The 19,456-nt window shown below is 40.0% G+C and overlaps 1 protein-coding gene and 1 pseudogene across 5 annotated transcripts in view; both read right to left on the bottom strand.

The window, feature by feature from the left end:
- The window catches only part of TMEM38B (transmembrane protein 38B), a 69,987-nt gene extending 55,755 nt beyond the window's left edge, over positions 1-14,232 (bottom strand). For 3 of the 4 annotated variants that reach the window (XM_079927077.1, XM_079927080.1, XM_079927079.1), the window contains exon 1: positions 14,016-14,232. In XM_079927077.1, the coding sequence (XP_079783203.1) occupies positions 14,016-14,127 (112 nt within the window). In that variant the 5' untranslated portion in view covers positions 14,128-14,232. Of the gene's footprint in view, positions 1-618; positions 787-14,015 lie in introns of those variants that run through there. The other variant, XM_079927078.1, reaches the window with a different exon arrangement.
- A 2,522-nt stretch (positions 14,233-16,754) lies between these two features.
- Positions 16,755-17,772, bottom strand: LOC307188916 (10 kDa heat shock protein, mitochondrial-like; annotated as a pseudogene). Its single transcript has 2 exons — positions 17,740-17,772; positions 16,755-17,292 (listed from the first exon to the last, which is right to left on the bottom strand). The product of its transcript is annotated as a 10 kDa heat shock protein, mitochondrial-like (transcript).
- Positions 17,773-19,456: the final 1,684 nt, after the last annotated feature.

The following is a 19,456-nucleotide window of genomic DNA, read 5'->3' as shown; positions in this document are numbered from 1 at the left end:
CATAACACATTTTTCAGCATGAGGCAATCTTATGACAAAGTTCTTTGGGTATGATGTTCCTTTGTATATATCGTACTGGCACCAGTCAGTTTAATGTGAAGTTAAATTATGAAAACACAGGACTCCCCTGGCAGTCCAGTGGTTAAGACTCTGTGCTTCTACCGCAGGGGGTGCGGGTTTAATCCCTGGTCAGGGAACTAAGATCTGGCATGCCATGAGACAGGGCCAAATAAATAAAAGTATGATGCTTTCAAAATTTATATTAAAAAAAATACAGAAAGTTAACCAGAAACAGCTGTATATCTTTAGGGCATATAAATAATTTTCAGTAGAAAAAAATAGTTAATATGATATCTTTAATTTTTTCTCAGTTTTAAACAAACGTGAGAGGCCCGTGTACAAAAAAAAAAAGTATAAGATATCTGAAGTACATATAATCACCTGGGGACTTTAACATCAAAATATTTCCATTATGAAATGAAAGCTGAGAAATAAAGTCACACCCTACTCCCTTAAATTCATTTAAAATCACATCCACAAAATAATCCCATTCTCCAGCCAAATGAAGTATTAGACTATGTTTTTGTTTTTGTTTTTTGTGGTACGCCGGCCTCTCACCGCTGTGGCCTCTCCCGCGGCGGAGCAACAGGTTCCGGACGCGCAGGCTCAGCGGCCATGGCTCACGGGCCCAGCCGCTCCACGGCATGTGGGATCCTCCCAGACCGGGGCATGAACCCGTATCCCCTGCATCGGCAGGCGGGCTCTCAACCGCTGCGCCACCAGGGAAGCCCTATTAGACTATGTTTAACATACTTTTACTGACTTAGTTAAAACAAAGACTAGAAAGATATTCTTTAATGTACTGCACACATGACTTCTTTATTTTGATATACTCAGTCTACTTTAGTTCCGCAGTGTGTCTCCGTTTTTAAGAAATAGTTACACTGTAGCTATTTCCAAACAGTCAGCATTCAGCTTGCTGGTGGTTAATATGACTTCCGGAAAGAAGCAGGGGAATGCTCTAGCCTTCTTAAAGCCTCATCTCCAGAGGTTAAGTATTTTTAAATTGCATATTAGTAAACTTTTGCCCTAGTCTTTCCCATTTATAGATTTATCTCTTTAAGAAGAAAAATTAACAACATAATCTAGCTCATATGCCTCAAGTATGCTTTTTCATCAAAATATTTTAAAATAATCATGTAGGCAACAATGGCTTAGAGATTACCTGTGACACAATTCAAGGAGTTTTATATCAAGTATGAATCATAGTGGGCCAAGTAAATCCACGGCTGTGGTTATTTCCCCAGTTCCTTAATGTATAACTAGACTAGACATACTTAGCAACTGGCACACTCTGCATATTGATTCTCTGATCCTTGGAATAAGGATCATTATGATAGGAATGATCAGGTAGAAGCCCCTAGAGTTTCTTCTCCTCACCAAGATATTTTTACAAAGCAGTATTACAGAGATGAGTACCATAACCAAAAACATGAAAGATGAAAGACGATGATAGCTATCACATTCCACTTAACTTGCTTGCTTGGGCTATATGTAAAGCAGATGGATCTTGAAGAATAATTGTGAACTATTTTAAATGTAGACTGGTAATGATGCCAACTGCAGCTGGTATTCAAAATACAGTATTTTTACTAGAACAAATCAGCATTAACCTCTGTAACCTAGTAAAGAAATGCTTTTTTCTCCATATTAATTTGCAAAGAATCCCAGAAACACTTTGCTTTTACCTGACAGGTTTAACAGTACACTATCACAGTCTTGCCTCAGATCTATGTCAACTCTCCTGCTCTCTAAACAAGTCCACAGAAATTATGATCATATTGACAGTCCACAAAACATCACATTGGCCTGCCACACTGAAGGCATTATACTGACTAGATCTATGGACAGGAAATAGCCAGCACTTTAGATATCTTAATATTACATATGGAAACCAGAAAGCATGTAGTTAAACCCCACTCCTAGGTTTCTGTACCAGAGTCCAGTCAGGAAACAGAAAATACAAAGTTTTATTAACAGAAAGGATTTAATATAAATAAGTAAGTAGGTATAAAATTGTTAACTAGATTATTGAAAAAGTAAAAAGTAAATACTATGGTGTCACAGAAGTATCAACTGTAGAAAGCTGTTACCACTCCTGGGGGAACAAAGGATAGGCTGAAATTATTAAGACTTAGAAGCTTGGAGGAAGAGCTCTTTAGACTCAAAACTGAAGACTCCTGGAGAGGCGACACTGCTCAGCTGGTGCTCTGGTCCACCTCACTCACTGAGTTTTAAGTTCTGAGTTTTAAGTTCTTATCCCAAGCTACCTAGTTAGTGGTAGAGTTTGAACTAAACACTGGTCTTCCGACTTCTGACTTTATGAATGCTTTCTACTACAGCACACTCCCTGATCAATGTTTTGTCAGGTCACTCAAATATTCTAAGTTTCCTTTAGCTTAAAAAATATTAAAGAGAGGACCTTCATGATGGTGGAGGAGTAAGACGTGGAGATCACATTCCTCCCAACAAATACATTAAAAATACATGTACGTGTGGAACAACTCCTACAGAACACCTACTGAACGCTGGCAGAAGACCTCAGACTTCCCAAAAGGCAAGAAACTCTCCACCTGCCTGGGTAGGGGAAAGGAAAAAAGAAAAAACAGAGACAAAAGAATAGAGATAGGACCTGCAACTTGGGGAGGGAGCTGTAAAGGAGGAAACGTTTCCACACACTAGGAAGCCACTTCACTGGTGGAGGTGAGGAGTGGGTGGGAGAGGGAAGCCTCAGAGCCACGGAGGACAGCGCAGCAACAGGGGTGCGGAGGGCAAAGCGGAGAGACTCCCACACAGAGGTCAGTGCTGACCAGCACTCAACAGCGTGAGAGGCTTGTCTGCTCACCCACCAGGGTGGATGGGGGCTGGGAGCTGAGGATCGGGCTTCGGAGGTGAGATCCCAGGGAGACGACTGGGGTTGGCTGAGTGAACACAGCCTGAAGGGGGCTAATGCTCCACAGCTAACCAGGAGGGAGTCCGGGAAAAAGTCTGGAACTGCCTAAGAGGCAAGAGACCATTGTTTCGGGGTGTGCGAGGAGAGGAGATTCAGAACACCACCTAAACAAGCTTCAGAAACAGGCACAAGCCGCAGCTATCAGCACGGACACCAGAGACAGGCATGAAATGCTAAGCCTGCTTCTGCAGCCACCAAGAAGCCTTTGTGCGAGCACAGGTCACTCTCCACACCTCCCCTCCTGGGAGCCTGTGCGGCGCGCCACTGCCAGGGTCCCGTGATCCAGAGGCAACTTCCCCAGGAGAACGCATGGCGCCCCAGGCTGTTACAACGTCATGCCAGCCTCTGCTGTCGCAGGCTCACCCCGCATTCTGTACCCCTCCCGACCACCGGCCTGAGTGAGCCAGAGCCCCCTAATCAGCTGCTCCTTTAACCCCGTCCTGTCTGGGCGAAGAACAGACGCCAGAGGGCGACCTACACACAGAGGCAGGGCCAAATCCAAAGCTGAACCCCAGGAGCTGTGGGAACAAAGAAGAGAAAGAGAAATTTCTCCCAGCAGCCTCAGGAGCAGCAGATTAAATCTCCACAATCAACTAGATGTTCCCTGCATTGTGGAATACCTGAATAGACAACGAATCATCCCACCATTGAGGCAGTGGGCTTTGGGATCAACTGTAGACTTGGGGTTTGCTGAATGCAACACCCTGGTTACTGATTTCTATGTTTATCATAGCATAGTTTTTAGTGATTCTTACCATTGGTGGATTTGTTTACTGGTTTGCTTGCTTTCTTTTATTTTATTATTTATTCTTATTTTTTATTTTAATAACTACATTTATTTTATTTATTTATTTTTCTTTCTTTCTTTTTTTCTCCCTTCTCTTCTGAGCCGGGTAGCAGACAGGGTCTTGGTGCTCCAGCCAGGTGTCAGGCCTGAGCCTCTGAGGTGGGAGAGTTCAGGACATTAGACCACCAAGACCTCCTGGCCCCATGTAATATCAATCAGCGAGAGCTCTCCAAGAGATCTCCATCTCAACACTAAGACCCTGCTCCTCGCAACGACCAGCAAGCTCCAGTGCTGGACACCCCATGCCAAACAACTAACAAGAACACAGCCCCACTCATTAGCAGAGAGGCTGCCTAAACTCATAAGTTCACAGACACCCCAAAACACAACACTGGATACGGTCCTGCCCACCAGAAAGACAAGATCCAGCCTCATCCACCAGAACACAGGCACCAGTGCCCTCCACCAGGAAACCTACACAACCCACTGAACCAACCTTACCCACTGGGGGCAGACACCAAAAACAACGGGAACTACGAACCTGCAGCCTGCAAAAGGGAGACTCTAAACACAGTAAGTTAAGCAAACTGAGAAGACAGAGAAATACTCAGCAGATGAAGGAGCAAAATAAAAACCAACCAGACCAAACAAATGAAGACGACATAGGCAGTCTACCTGAAAAAGAATTCAAAGTAATGATAGTAAATATGATCCAAAATCTTGGAAATAGAATGGAGAAAATACAAGATACGTTTGACAAAGAACTAGAAGAACTAAAGCGCAAACACACAATGATGAACAACACAATAAATGAAATTTAAACAGCTCTAGAAGGAATCAATAGCAGAATAACTGAGGCAGAAGAACGGGTAAGTGATCTGGAAGATAAAGTAGTGGAAATAATTACCAGAGAGCAGAATAAAGAAAACAGAATGAAAATAATTGAGGACAGTCTCAGAGACCTCTAGGACATTAAACGCACCAACATTTTAATTATAGGGCTCCCAGAAGAAGAAAAGAAAAAGAGTCTGAGAAAGTATTTGAAGAGATTATAGTTGAAAACTTCCCTAATATAGGAAAGGAAATAGTCAATCAAGTCCAGGAAGCATAGAGTCTCCTAGAGGACAAATCCAAGGTGAAACATGCCAAGATACATATTAATCAAACTATCAAAAATTACATACAAAGAAAAAATATTAAAAGCAGCAAGGGAAAAGCAACAAATAACATACAAGGGAATCCCCACAAGGTTAACAGCTGATCTTTCAGCAGAAACTCTGCAAGCCAGAAGGGAGTGGCAAGACATATTTAAAGTGATGAAAGGGAAAAGCCTAAAACCAAGATTACTCTACCAGGCAAGAATCTCATTCAGATTCAATGGAGAAGTTAAAAACTTTACAGATAAGCAAAAGCTAAGAGAATTCAGCACCACCAAACCAGCTTTACAACAAATGCTAAAGTAAGTTCTCTAGGCAGGAAACACAAGAGAAGGAAAAGACCTAAAATAACAAACCTGAAACAATTAAGAAAACAGTAATAGGAACATACGTATCGATAATTACCTTAAATGTAAACGGATTAAACACTCCAACCAAAAGACACAGACTGGCTGAATGGATACAAAAACACATATATATGATGTTTACAAGAGACTCACTTCAGACCTAGGGACACATACAGACTGAAAGTGAGAGGATGAAGAAATTTATTCAATACAAATGGAAATCAAAAGAAAGCTGGAGTAGCAATACTCATATCAGATAAAATAGACTTTAAAATAAAGACTACTACAACAAACAAAGAAAGACACTACATAACGACCAAGGGATCAATCCAAGAAGAACATGTAACAATTGTAAATGCTTATGCACCCAACATAGGAGCACCTCAATACATAAGGCAAATATTAACAACCATAAAAGGGGAAATCAACAGTAACACAATAATAGCAGGGGACTTTAACACCCCACTTTCACCAATGGACAGATCATCCAAAATGAAAATAAATAAGGAAATGCAAGCTTTAAATGACACATTAACGATATGGACTTAATTGATATTTATAGGACATTCCATCCAAAAACAACAAAATACACTTTCTTCTCAAGTGGTCATGGAACATTCTGCAGAATAGATCATATCTTGGGTCACAAATCAAGCCTTGGTAAATTTAAGAAAACTGAAATCGTATCAAGTATGTTTTGCGACCACAACGCTATGAGACTAGATACCAATTACAGGAAAAAACCTGTAAAAATACAAACACATGGAAGCTAAACAATACACTACTTAATAACCAAGAGACCAACGAAGAAACCAAAGAGGAAATCAAAAAATACCTAGGAAAAAATGACAATGAAAATACAATGACCCAAGGCCTATGGGATGCAGCAAAAGCAGTTTTAAAAGGAAAGATTATAGTAAAACAATCTTACCTCAAGAAACAAGAAATATCTCAAATGAACAATCAAACCTTACACCTAAAGCAATCAGAGAAAGAAGAAGAACAACAACAAAAATATTAGCAGAAGGAAAGAAATCATAAAAACCAGATCAGATATAAATGAAAAAGAAATGAAGGACACAATAGCAAAGACCAATAAGACTAAAAGCTGGTTTTTTGAGAAGATAAACAAAATTGATAAACCATTAGCCAGACTCATCAAGAATAAAAGGGAAAAGGCTCAAATCAACAGAATTACAAATGAAAAAGGAGAAGTACCAACTGACACTGCAGAAATACAAACGACCATGAGAGATTACTACAAGCAACTTATATGCCAATAAAATGGACAACCTGGAAGAAATGGACAAACTCTAAGAAGGGCACAACCTTCTGAAACTGAATCAGGAAGAAACAGAAAATATAAACAGACCAATCACAAGCACTGAAATTGAAACTGTGATTAAAAATCTTCCAACAAACAAAAGCACAGGACTAGATGGCTTCACAGATGAATTCTATCAACATTTAGAGAAGAGCTAACACCTATCCTTCTCAAACTCTTCCAAAATATAGCAGATGGAGGAACACTCCCAAATGCATTCTACGAGGCCACCATTATCTGATACCAAAACCAGACAAAGATGTCACAAAGAAAGAAAACTACAGGCCAATATCACTGATTAACATAGATGCAAAAATCCTCAATAAAATACTAGCAAACAGAATTCAACAGCACATTAAAAGGATCATACACCATGATCTAGTGGGGTTTATCCCAGGAATGCACGGATTCTTCAATATAGGCAAATCAATCAATGTGATACACCATATTAACAAACTGCAGGAGAAAATCAAATCATCTTCTCAATAGATGCAGAAAAAGCTTTCAACAAAATTCAACACCCATTTATGATAAAAACCCTCCAGAAAGTAGGCATAGAGGGAACTTACCTCAACAAAATAAAGGCTATATATGACAAACCCACAGCCAACATCATTCTCAATGGTGAAAAACTAAAACCATTTCCACTAATATCAGGAACAAGACAAGGTTGCCCACTCTCTGGAAGTTTTAGCCACAGCAATCAGAGAAGAAAAAGAAAGAAAAGGAATACAAATTGGAAAAGAAGAAGTAAAACTGTCACTGTTTGCAGCTGACAAGATACAATACATAGAGAATCCTAAAGATGCTACCAGAAAACTACTAGAGCTAACCAATGAATTTGTTAAAGTAGCAGGACACAAAATTAATGCACACAAATCTCTTGCATTCCTATACACTAATGACGAAAAATCTGAGAGAGAAATTAAGGAAACATTCCCATTTACCACTGCAACAAAAAGAGTAAAATACCTAAGAATAAACCTACCTAAGGAGACAAAAGACCTGTATGCAGAAAACTATATGACACTGATGAAAGGAATTAAAGATGATAAAAACAGGACAGATATACCATATTCTTGGATTGGAAGAATCAACATTGTGAAAATGACCATACTACCCAAAGCAATCTATAGATTCAATGCAATCCCTATCAAACTACCTGTGGCATTTTTCAAAACAAAACAAAAAATTTCACAATTTGTATGGAAACAAAAAGACCCTGAATAGCCAAAGCAATCTTGAGAAAGATAAACAAAGCTGGAGGAACTGGGCTCCCTGACTTCAGACTACACTACATAGCTACAGTAATCAAGACAGTATGGTACTGGCACCAAAACAGAAATATAGATCAATGGAACAGGACAGAAAGCCCAGAGATAAACCCACACACATGTGGTCACCTTGTCTTTGATAAAGGAGGCAAGAATATACAAAGGAGAAAAGACAGCCTCTTCAATACATGGTGCTGGGAAAACTGGACAGCTACATGTGCAAGAATAAAATTAGAACACTCCCTAACACCATACACAAAAATAAACTCTAAATGGATTAAAGACCTAAATGTAAGGCCAGACACTGTCAAACTCTTAGAGGAAAACATAGGCAGAACACTCTATGACATAAATCATAGCAACATCCTTTTTGTCCCACCTCCTAGAGAAATGGAAATAAAAACAAAAATAAACAAATGGGACCTAATGAAACTTAAAAGCTTTTGCACTGCAAAGGAAACCATAAACAAGATGAAAAGACAACCCTCAGAATAGGAGAAGATATTTGCAAATGAAGCAACTGACAAAGGATTAGTCTCCAAAATATACAAGCAGCTCATGCAGCTCATTATCAAAAAAACAAACAATCCAATCCAAAAATGAAAAGAAGACCTACACAGACATTTCTCCAAAGATGATATACAGACTGCCAACAAACACATGAAATGATGCTCAACATCACTAATCATTAGAGAAATGCAAATCAAAACTACAATGAGGTATCACTTCACACCTGTCAGAATGGCCATCATCAAAAAATCTACAAACAGTAAATGCTGGAGAGGGTGTGGAGAAAGGGAACCCTCCTGCACTGTTGGTGGGAATGTAAATTGATACAGCCACTATGGAGAACAGTATGGAGGTTCCTTAAAAAACTAAAACTAGAACTACCATATGACCCAGCAGTCCCACCCCTGGGCATATACCCTGAGAAAACCATAATTCAAAAAGAGCCATGTACCATAATGTTCATTGTAGCATTATTTACAATAGCCAGGACATGGAAGCAACCTAAGTGTCCATTGACAGATGAATGGATAAAGAAGATTTGGCACATGTATACAATGGAATATTACTCAGCCATAAAAAGAAACTAAATTGAGGTATTTATAGTGAGGTGGATGGCCCTAGAGACTGTCATCCAGAGTGAAGTATGTCAGAAAGATAAAAACAAATATTGTACGCTAACACATATACATGGAATCTAAAATAAAAAAAATGGTTCTGAAGAACCTAGGGGCAGGACAGGAATAAAGATGCAGACGTAGAGAATGGACTTGAGGACACGGGCAGGTGGAAGGGTAAACTGGGACGAAGTGAGAGAGTGGCATGGCCATACATACACTACCAAATGTAAAATAGGTAGCTAGTGGGAAGCAGCCACATAGCACAGGGAGCTCAGCTTGGTGCTTTGTGACCACCTAGAGGGGTGAGATAGGGAGGATGAGAGGGAGGCTCAAGAGGGAGGGCATATGCGGATACATGTATAATATATGTATATGTATAGCTGATTCACTTTGTTATACAGCAGAAACTAACACAACATTGTAAAGCAATTATACTCCAATAAAGATGTTAAAAAATATATATTAAAGATATTTAAGTAAGATTCTCTGTACTCACATAAGTAAATTATGGACTGTCATTTCTGAGACATCCTTTTCCACCCCACACTGGGCAGAATCTGCTCTTTTTTTTTTTTTTTTTTTTAGAATCTGCTCTTTTAAAAGCATGCTATAACAAAGAGGCCTTTGGGGGGATCATAGTTGTTCTATTTTTACCTGGATGTTGATTAACATAGTTGTGCTCATTCTGAAAATTCACTGAACTATACATTTATGATTACTTTTGCACTTTTCTGTATGTGTTTACATCGGAATTCATAAAGATAGCAAAAGTATGCTGCCACCTTCCCAGAATCCCCAGAACTGATAAATTCTTGTTTTGTTAATCTTTTCATCTCCCACAGATTAGAGGAAGGAACAATGACAAACTTTATTCCTGGATTTAATTCCTGAAAACAAATGAGAAACTGAATGGTGATGTGGAAATGACCGAAATCATGGGAGAAAATAACGATGCCAAATGACAACTTATTGAGAAATTGCTAAATACTGAGAAACCTGGAACATTAAATGTATCTGCAAAGAGAGAGCACAGAATAGTTGAGAACTTTGAAATTAGCCCAAGAACTAGCTCCATAATTTACTAAACTATGTGACTTAAGTAAGGTTATTTTATTCCTGTAAGACTACTCATCTGTAAAATGTGTTCAATAATACCTACCTAAAGAGATGTATGAGGATTAGAATGAAGACACTGAAATGTTTTTCATGTATCTGAAATGAATGAATATTATTAATGTATAAGAAAGGTAATGCAACCTTATGTGACACTGCAAGGAAAGAGAAGGAGGAGGAGGAGGAGGGGGAGGCAGAGGAGATTACAGCGACAACAGCACAGTTGAATTCTTTCAGAGCTATAACAGTAACTTTCATCTTGGTATCCTCAACATCTAATATAGTACCTACTACAGTGAATATTTGCTTAATTGAACTACATATGATTTGAGGGAAGTTAGCAAAATAGTGGTCAGAGAATTAAGAGTAAAATAATAGATTTTGTGTGTAAAAATCAAGTGGAGATCATTGTAGGTTAAATTTTCAGGATGTCTTACAGAAAATAGCAATCGGATATGAATGTAGGATTAAAGAAATGTGTTTATTTTAATGAACATTTAAATAGGAAAAAAACAGAGAACACAGATTTAAAATGTAAGAGAGATTACAACTGATGACATAAACATTCCGTTAAAATGGTTTCTGACCAACAATTCCCAAAGCAGCATTTTCCAACTTCCTAATAAAATGCCCAGGAAAATAGAAAAAACAAACCAAAAAAACCCCTACACTACTAGCCAAAACTAAAAGCTATAGACAATCAGATGCCAGAGTTCAAGAGGAACTAAGGTTAAGTATGAGGCAAATGGAAGTAAACTAAGAAATAAAAAAGAATCCAACATATTAAATACCCCCTGATGCTGTGGTAATCTGAATGGGAGGGGATATCTGTATGTGTATGGCTGATTCACTTTGTTGTGCAGTGGAGGCTAACACAACATTATAAAGCAACCATACTCCAATAAAAATTTTAAAATAAATAAAAAATTTAAAAAATACCCCCTGATGGTTTCACTTGTGAAGTGCAAGTCACATGGAAAAGGAAGGGTGTAGGGGGGATAATCATCTTTCCTTGGATTTGAAGGCCTACAACCTAAACCAAACAAAAAAAAAAAGATGCCATCCTTATCAACACCACAGATAGAAAGAGTTAATCCCCTTTACCCACTTGCCCTCAGTAGTCTAGATCTAGGCATAGTCTGTAAGCCATAAGATGTAAACTATAGAAAGTGGGGAGTGAGGTACTGGCAGTGATAGAGTACATTCCAGAAGTCAAGAGTCTCAAGGAGTAACATGCTTGAGGAGATAAGGATAAGAAGAACCCGGTAGCAGTACATAGATGAATTGCGGTTTTATTGTACTACAGGTCTGTGTTCTGAAGAATCAGTCCCTGGGGAACAGAAAAAAGTTGCCAATTAAGTAAAGTTTTATATAAGGATTGGCAAATGAAAATCCCTAATGAATTAAACTAATACATCAAACAGTTTATTCCAAAAATGTAAGGATAATTCATTTTTTTAAATGTATTACATTTTAAACAGGAAAAACAATATGATCAACTCAATAGATTTATATAAGTATAAATACAAATGGCCAGCAAACATTAGTAACTATGACAGATGCAAATGAAAACTGTGTTTTCTGATCATCAGAATGACAAGATATTTAGGACTGATAACAGCCAATACTGTGAAAGGACAGTCTAACACAATTCTAGTAAAAGCAGGTTCACTCTTTTGTGTGAATTCTATAATTTTTACATGTTTACAAGTACTGGTACTGGAATATATTTTTACACCATGTGTAACACTGTACTAGCGTCCAATTAGTCCAATGGTTCTCAAGGTTTTTGGTCTCAGGACTCCTCTGCACCCCCCAAAATTAGTGAGCAGATGAATGGTTACCAGGGGCTTGGGGAGGGCTGACTACAAAGAGGCAGGAGGGAATCTGGGGTGGGTGATGAAACTGTTCTCTATCTTGATTGTGGTGGTAGTTACAGGACTGTATGTGTTTGTCCAAAATCATAGAACTTTATATTTAAAAGGGTGAATATAATACAGGTAAATTAAACCTTTAAAAAGGCTGACTCCAAAACAAAATTCTTGAAGACCCCCTAAAAAGCTTTTCTTTATGTGGGTTATCAATATTTATTAGCTTATTAGAAATCATAAATGAGACAATTTTTGAATAGTTCCTTAGGTATTCATTTTTTAAATAATAAATGCACTAAATGTTAAAAAATAATATATTTTTCATGAAAAATAACTATTTTCCAAAGTAAAAAATATTTGGTGAGAAAACTCACACTTTTTTAGTAAATCTCTTTCATGTCTGCTTCAAATTGAAAACAGATGGATTCTCATATCTGCTTCTGCATTCAACCTGTTACAGTACGGCAGGTCATGTGGCCTCTGGAAAACTCCACTGTATATTTGTGAGAAAATGAGTGTGAAAAAGATGACATCTGCATATTATTATGAAAATAATTTTGAGTTGGAAGTGTCAGGAACCCCAGGGGCTCCTGGACCACACTTTGAGAACCTCTGATTTAAGCTATACAAGAAAATACCAGGGCCTCCCTGGTGGCGCAGTGGTTGAGAGTCCACCTGCCGGTGCAGGGGACATGGGTTCGTGCCCCGGTCCAGGAAGATCCCACATGCCGCGGAGCGGCTGGGCCCGTGAGCCACGGCCGCTGAGCCTGTGCGTCCGGAGCCTGTGCTCCACGACGGGAGAGGCCACAACAGTGAGAGGCCCGCGTACCACAAAAAAAAAAAAAAAAAAAAAAAGAAAATACCAAATACTGAATATGGCATAATAATAAAATGTACTTATTTTCAAATCAAGGAAGCAGTCTCTTATGCAGATTATCTGTCCCGATTTAATACACTAATATTCCCCTTATCCAGGTCAAAACTGCTACCAAACAATGATTTAGGCTGAACTACAAATTTCAATTTAAATGAAAAATATTTCTGAGGTCCAGGGTTTTAAAGAAAACAAAAAACCCGCAAAAAACAGACCATAAGAGGTACAGCATCATCCTCAATCCCTCACTCACTGACTGTAGGACGAGGCAGATTAAAAGCAGCATGAACACAGAGAAAGTAAGGCAAAGAAAATGCCTGATCTCAAAAAAAGAAGAAAGCATAAAATGAAAAGGCAGGTAGAATAAGGGCAAAAGTAAAGCAATACAGGAGCAAATATATCCTGAATGTAAAATACAAGAAAAAACAAATATTGCTCCTTGTGTGCATGCTTGAAAGAACTCAAAACTCTGTATTAAGACCACATCCCCACTGTACAGAGAAGGGAAGCTACGGCAAATGGCTTTTCTTGTACAACGTCACTCATATGACCCAAAATGGGAAGCCACTCCTCTCAGCAATCATTGTCTAACATGCTAAACAAGGTGGGAGACCTCTCCGTTAAGGGGAACTTGGGGGTGCCTACTTAAGGCTCTTTATTTCAGTGTTTACCCAACTTTCAAAACCGGAGAGCCGTCCAGAACCATTCACTACCCCAAGCGACGAAGTCAGACGTGCTGTCTCCGGGAGCTTTGTTCCCAGGTCATTTTAAAATACTTTCCAAGGAACTGGTGGCACCGCCGGGAGACGGCGCAACCCCTGGGCGGACGCGGGCAGTCCTGGGCTCCCAACAGCGGCTGCGGCCGCCCTGTCACCTGTCCCGGGAGTCCCGCCCGCGGCGGTGGGGCGCCCCCGCACTCCCCCCAACCCAGCGCCTCCTTTGGCGAGGACCGCCCGGGCCTCATTTTCCCCACCTGTACTCGAGGGGTCGGACGGGCCACCTCTTGGCGCCCCTCTAGCTCGACTATAGGACTCCGGGCGGGGGGGCAGCTCGGCCGCTACCCCGCTCAGGCCGTACTCGCTGTGAGGGGGATCCCGAGGGGGCCGGTCCTCGGCGCCCCGCACTCACCCGGCTGATGCTTCAGTGCCATCACCGACACCAGGTAGTGGGCGATGTCAAAAAAGGGAAACATGGAAGTACGAGAAAAGGCAAGGGACAGCTCATTCCACGGACAGTCCATCACGACGACCGACCGCCGCAGCCGAAGCAGCCGCGGCGACGGGTTCCCGGCGTGCGCGACGAGGGGAGGGGTAAGTTACGGCCGCGGCCGCCCGCTCTTCGGCTGGGCCTCTCGGAGCTCTGCGCGTGCGCCTTGACACCCGTCGCCGGCGCGCGGAGGGGGCGGGCCGCGTGTCCCAGGAGCCTCGGATGCGCTGGTGGTTGGCCGCTGGGCGGGGTGAGGAGGGCCGGGGCTTGTTCTAATAAGAGTCCAGCGTCTTCTGCGTGCTGCGAGTTGTGTAAGACGCGGAGAGTGGTCAGATGAATACAACATAAATAATAAATATGCATTATTTCTCTTAAATTTAGTGCATTTATTATTTTTAGAACGAATACATAAAGAACTATTTTAAATGTTTCTCAGTTATTTCTAATATGCAAAGTATTGATACATGAAACCCATAAACGTCTTCAGGACTTTTTGGGATCCTCAAGAAAAATTTTTAAGTCGGCTTTTTTAAAGGTTTAATTTAAATACATTTTATTCACCGTTTTTAGTGTAAAGTTTTATGATTTTGGATAAACGCAGTCCACAAGGGGAGACGCTCAGAATCGGATTTATTTCTGTGAATTGATTTCATTCACCTAACATTTCTCGAGGAACCACAGTATGCAAATCACACCATGACTTATTGGAGATAAAAAAAATAATATGATAATATCCTGCCCTCAAGAAACGTGTTTTCCCAAGGGAGATTACAAAGCGGGTAATAATAAGTATAGGTGCCATGACAGGGCAAGTTCCAAGGAGAGGAAGGCTATTTCAGGTTAGTGGTAAGGCAAACTAGCCTCTAAAAGCTAAGAGAAAGATGGAGGGGAGTACTTTGGCTGGACTACGAAGTGAGAAATTAGCTCAGAAAAGAAGTCCTTGAATGGCAGACCATAAACCAAGTGGTTTGGCCCCAGAGCCTAAGCTCTTGATCACTACATTTTATGCTCAGACAAATCTGAGCCAGACTCCAGTCTCTCAACCATTATGCTAAACTGCGTTTTTCTTTGTTTTTTTTGCGGGGGTGGGGGGGTGGGGGGGTGAGGTGGGAGGGAGGGTTGCAATCAAACAACAAGATTAGGAAAGTTTGGTAAAAAGAGACTAAAGACAGGCGAAAATGGAGGATATTCACAGTTCCAAACAAAATGTAGTGGAGGCTGAGGACACTAGGAGCAGGGAACTGGATGGGGAAAGATGCAGTAGAACCAGAACAGGCTGGGTGTCACCTCAACCTGTCAAAAGAGGATGTGGGGAATGGGTGAGTAGGAGAATTATGGTTACATTCAGAGAAATAGGAAACAAGAATGAGGAACAGAGTTGGGTAGAAAAAAACAAGTTTAGTTTGGCACATTTTTTATTTGATGTGTCAACAGATCATGGGGACACCAGGAAACTGGAAATAACATAATGAGCTGCTAGATAAGTAAGAGCCGTATGGGAGTAAGAACTGCAGACTTGCATTGATTTTTTTTTATCTGAATATTTGTCTGTTCGTTTTAATTCGTTTAACAAGGGCCTTTTGCTATGTACCAGGCATTTTGCTGGATGTCAGAGGCCCTGCCCTAAATACTAAGTGTTCAAAATGTGGGGGAAATTGTAGTAAATCTCTACATTTCACTACTTATCAAGAAAGAATAGAGTTGCTAAGATACTTTTCATATGTGGTTTTCTAAGCAAGCACCTCTTGTTAGAGAAAGGCTTTTAGACCTCTAGCCAAACTAAAGAAAAAAAAGCAACCGCTGTGAATATTTATACTTTGATGTTTCAGTTTGTTCTTTCATAATTTTTATACATTTCTTTAGCTTTGTGAATTTAGGGGCAGAACTTGGATGTTATTTCCCAAAAGATTTTACAGTTTTAAACGTCTTTAATTAGACTCCACAAAATATGTGTTTTGTCCTTGAACTTAAAAAAAATACTATAACATCTATAAATCATATGTCTATGCCAGTATCATTCTGTGGTATAATTAAGTTCATTATTAACACCAATATGGCAATAGTGAAAAGCATCAGAATTTTTTTAAAAAAGATAAATCAAATATTTTGCTTTCCCTAAACATATTAATTCCAACAGAAGAGAATTAATCATCTCAGACTCTACGAGTAATCTGAAATTTGTTTCATTTCCAAACTGTGAAAATAAGCTGGGTCCCCATCTGCCTAGAGCCTAAAGAATACTTTTTTTTTAATCTAAGGGAAATGATATCACCTCACAAAAAGACAAGTTCTATCTAAACGTTAACTGTGCTCACTATATTTGCTTCTGGTCAGTGCTTCAGTTATTTAATGAAATGGGCCAAACAGAAGCAAGTGGGCAATAAAATGAGGGAAGGCTTTGAATTGATAACAGGGAGAGGCAAGATTTGGGGAAATTATGTGCGAAAATTAAAACCTGCCCTGACTTTTGGGAGCGGTTTACAAAGTTACATAATTATTGCAGATAAAACAAATCAAATTATAAAGTACTGCTTATCTATTAGAAAGCAAAAGTGGTCTAACTGTATGAATATCTGGAAAAGAGGGTTTTTTTGTTTTTCGTTTGGATATCATTACTTTATTATAAAAGAAACAGGGAAATTATTTACATGATGAAAGATTTCAGAACTTCAGTGGCAGCTTCACGTGATGCCATTTCAATAGTGACTTATTTTGGTCGACGTAGTTTCCAAGAATGTCACCATCTATAAGTAAGAAATAATCCTTGTCGTCTAGAACTACTTTGGTGCCTCCATATTCTGGGAGAAGAACTTTCACTATCTGGTTGAACCTCTCCACCCTTTCCTTTAGAGCCTGATCTAACAGCTACTACCGTTGCTTGCAATACTTTTCCTTGTGATTTTTCTGGAAGCATAATGCCTCCTTTGGTTACAGTTTCGGCTGCACTTCTTTCAACTAATACTCGGTCAAATACGGGAAGAAACTTTCTAAATGCCTGTCCTGCCGTGACTCTGGTTGCCGCAGTTCGTACTGTTGCTCTTTGGCCGCCGCCACAAAAGGGAGATCCGAAGTCTGACCCTCCGGCCACGTGAACTCGAGAAAAGACCTCCCAGCGCCCTCGCCCCCGGCCCCTCCCCGCGAAAGGGGGCGGCTGCACCAGCGCGCGCCATGGTTCGTTTCCTGGGCTCTGCTCAGGGCTCTGACTCGCGGACCGGTAGGCGGAAGAAAAGAGGAGGTTTTTCTAGGCTTTTCTAGGCCGCAGGCCAAGGTGAAAATACTTACCCTTAGCCCCCCTTCCGGAAATGGAAAAGAATTTTGACTAAACATATGTGAAGCATTTTGAGTACGAAAACATGTGAAACTAATTGTTATAAACCAGGTTTTTCAACCTCAATGCTATTGACATTTTGGGCTGAACAATTCTTAGCTCTCTTATGGGGTCCCTGGCCTCTACCCACTAGATGCCAGTAGCACGCATGCACACACCAATTGTGACAACCAAAAATGTCTCTAGACATTTTTGTCTTGGTGGGGCGGGAATCGCCTCTAGTTCATAACTACTTTATAAATTTTTTGGCAGCATGTTCCTCTATTTGTACAAACATTATGGTTATGCATCTAATATTAATCATCAAGTTAATTCTACATAACCCTTCTTGGTCTCAGCTTGATCATCCATCCCCCGGATCAAGTTGGCAACATCCCAAAACCCAGTACCATAAAGGTAATCCTAGCTATTTCTTCTCTGCAATACTGCTTTCTATCCACTGATTGGCATGCCTTTCACTTTGGGAAGTCAAAAACGTTTTAAAAACCATGAAGAGTCCATGATGAGGAAGTTTCATATTAGAGGAGCCAACTACACTTCTATACTTTAGTATTCTGGTTAGGGATTTTCATTCTGAAGTTATTCTCATAGGGATTTGATAACTATGCCCTTTCCAGTTATAGTGTAGTAAAATATGACGTTTAAGACAAAATGTTAAATTTAATTTCTATTTTTTTAATGGTCAGCATTATCAAGGAGGATTAACTAAAGAGCACAAATTGTCCTGAATTCAGTCAGTACAGTGAGATCCTGGCACATGAGATTTAAGTGATAAACCAATTCAATTATAAACTCAACTCTTTAGACTCTGTGTATCTAATAATACACACTGATATGGTGACTTGAAAAATATAACTTGGCTCTCTTATTACTTGCACTTGAAACTAAAATCTTTTCCTGTAAACGTCACTTATACCTCTAATATGAACTATTAAACTAAAAATATTCTCCATGTGTAACAAGTACAAATTTACTTACTTAAAATAGCTGATGTTATGAAAAGGAATATCTCTAGTGTTCATCAGTATAAAGACTTCCAAAACTGCAGTCACCCACTGGTGCCACAGTTGCCAGGTGTCTGTGGTTACTAGCACTCAAAGTTATAATTCATCTCTGTTCAAGAGTAACAGGTACCATTAATTCAAAGAATAAAAGAATTTTGGAAGTTGAATGGGCCCTTTAAAAAAAGTAGCATGGATTGTAAGTCATATAAAACAGTTGAGGGCAGCTTAAGCAAAATGACGGATTTACTGAAAGGCTACCAGGGAATCAGCCATCAATCCCCCAAAAGAGCAAGAAGTTGGGCATTTCTGAGGCCAGCAGCAGTAGGTAGATGTGGGATACCCTCAGTTACTAATGATAGTCAATGTTAATATTGTTCAGTCTCTGTGTCCCCCTATTCGGTACTGCCAGGAAAGAGCCTGCCCTGGCCTGGGACAGATGTCCTCTTCTTGTTGATCAGCTCTGGAGGGATGCTAGGTCACATCCCTAGGTATCAGAGGCAATGTCTGAGAATGGAGGGAGCCACGCAGCCAACACAAGAAGTATCTATTACAATCATTTTCTTTAGACCATTTATTTCAGAGTAGGAAACTCAGAGCTAGAGAGAGATCACAAAGGCAGGCAGTGACAGACCAGGATTTGTTATTATTCTGTTACAGTCTCCCTACTGGGCTTTCTCTGGTCCCACACAACCCAAAATGTTCTCCTAAAGTTGCCTTTTACTGACAGATCCAGCATCCCCACAGCAATGAAAAGGCTACTGGATGAGAGCCAGAAAGACCTATTAGGAGTAAGGACTGTGGGTCAACAGCTAGGATTAAAGGAGTTTGTAGTTTCCAGCATAACCAGTTTGTTGAAGAGGCTGAAATCAGTGGGGCATAGTCAGGAAGTGGATCTAACATCCACCAGACAAAGCCCCCAACTATGATCCTATGTCAGATCTCCCCTTCCCATCCTTTAACTTTATCTCAGCAGATCCCATTACTTCCTCATCATTTAAGATACTAAAATATTAAGAGTCCAATCCAATTAA

The sequence above is a fragment of the Stenella coeruleoalba genome (genome assembly GCF_951394435.1).
Source record: "Stenella coeruleoalba genome assembly, chromosome: 7".
NCBI classification, from domain to species: Eukaryota; Metazoa; Chordata; class Mammalia; order Artiodactyla; family Delphinidae; genus Stenella; species Stenella coeruleoalba.
The sequence above is the reverse complement of the archived record's forward strand: the minus strand, read 5'-3'. Positions and strand labels throughout refer to the sequence as shown.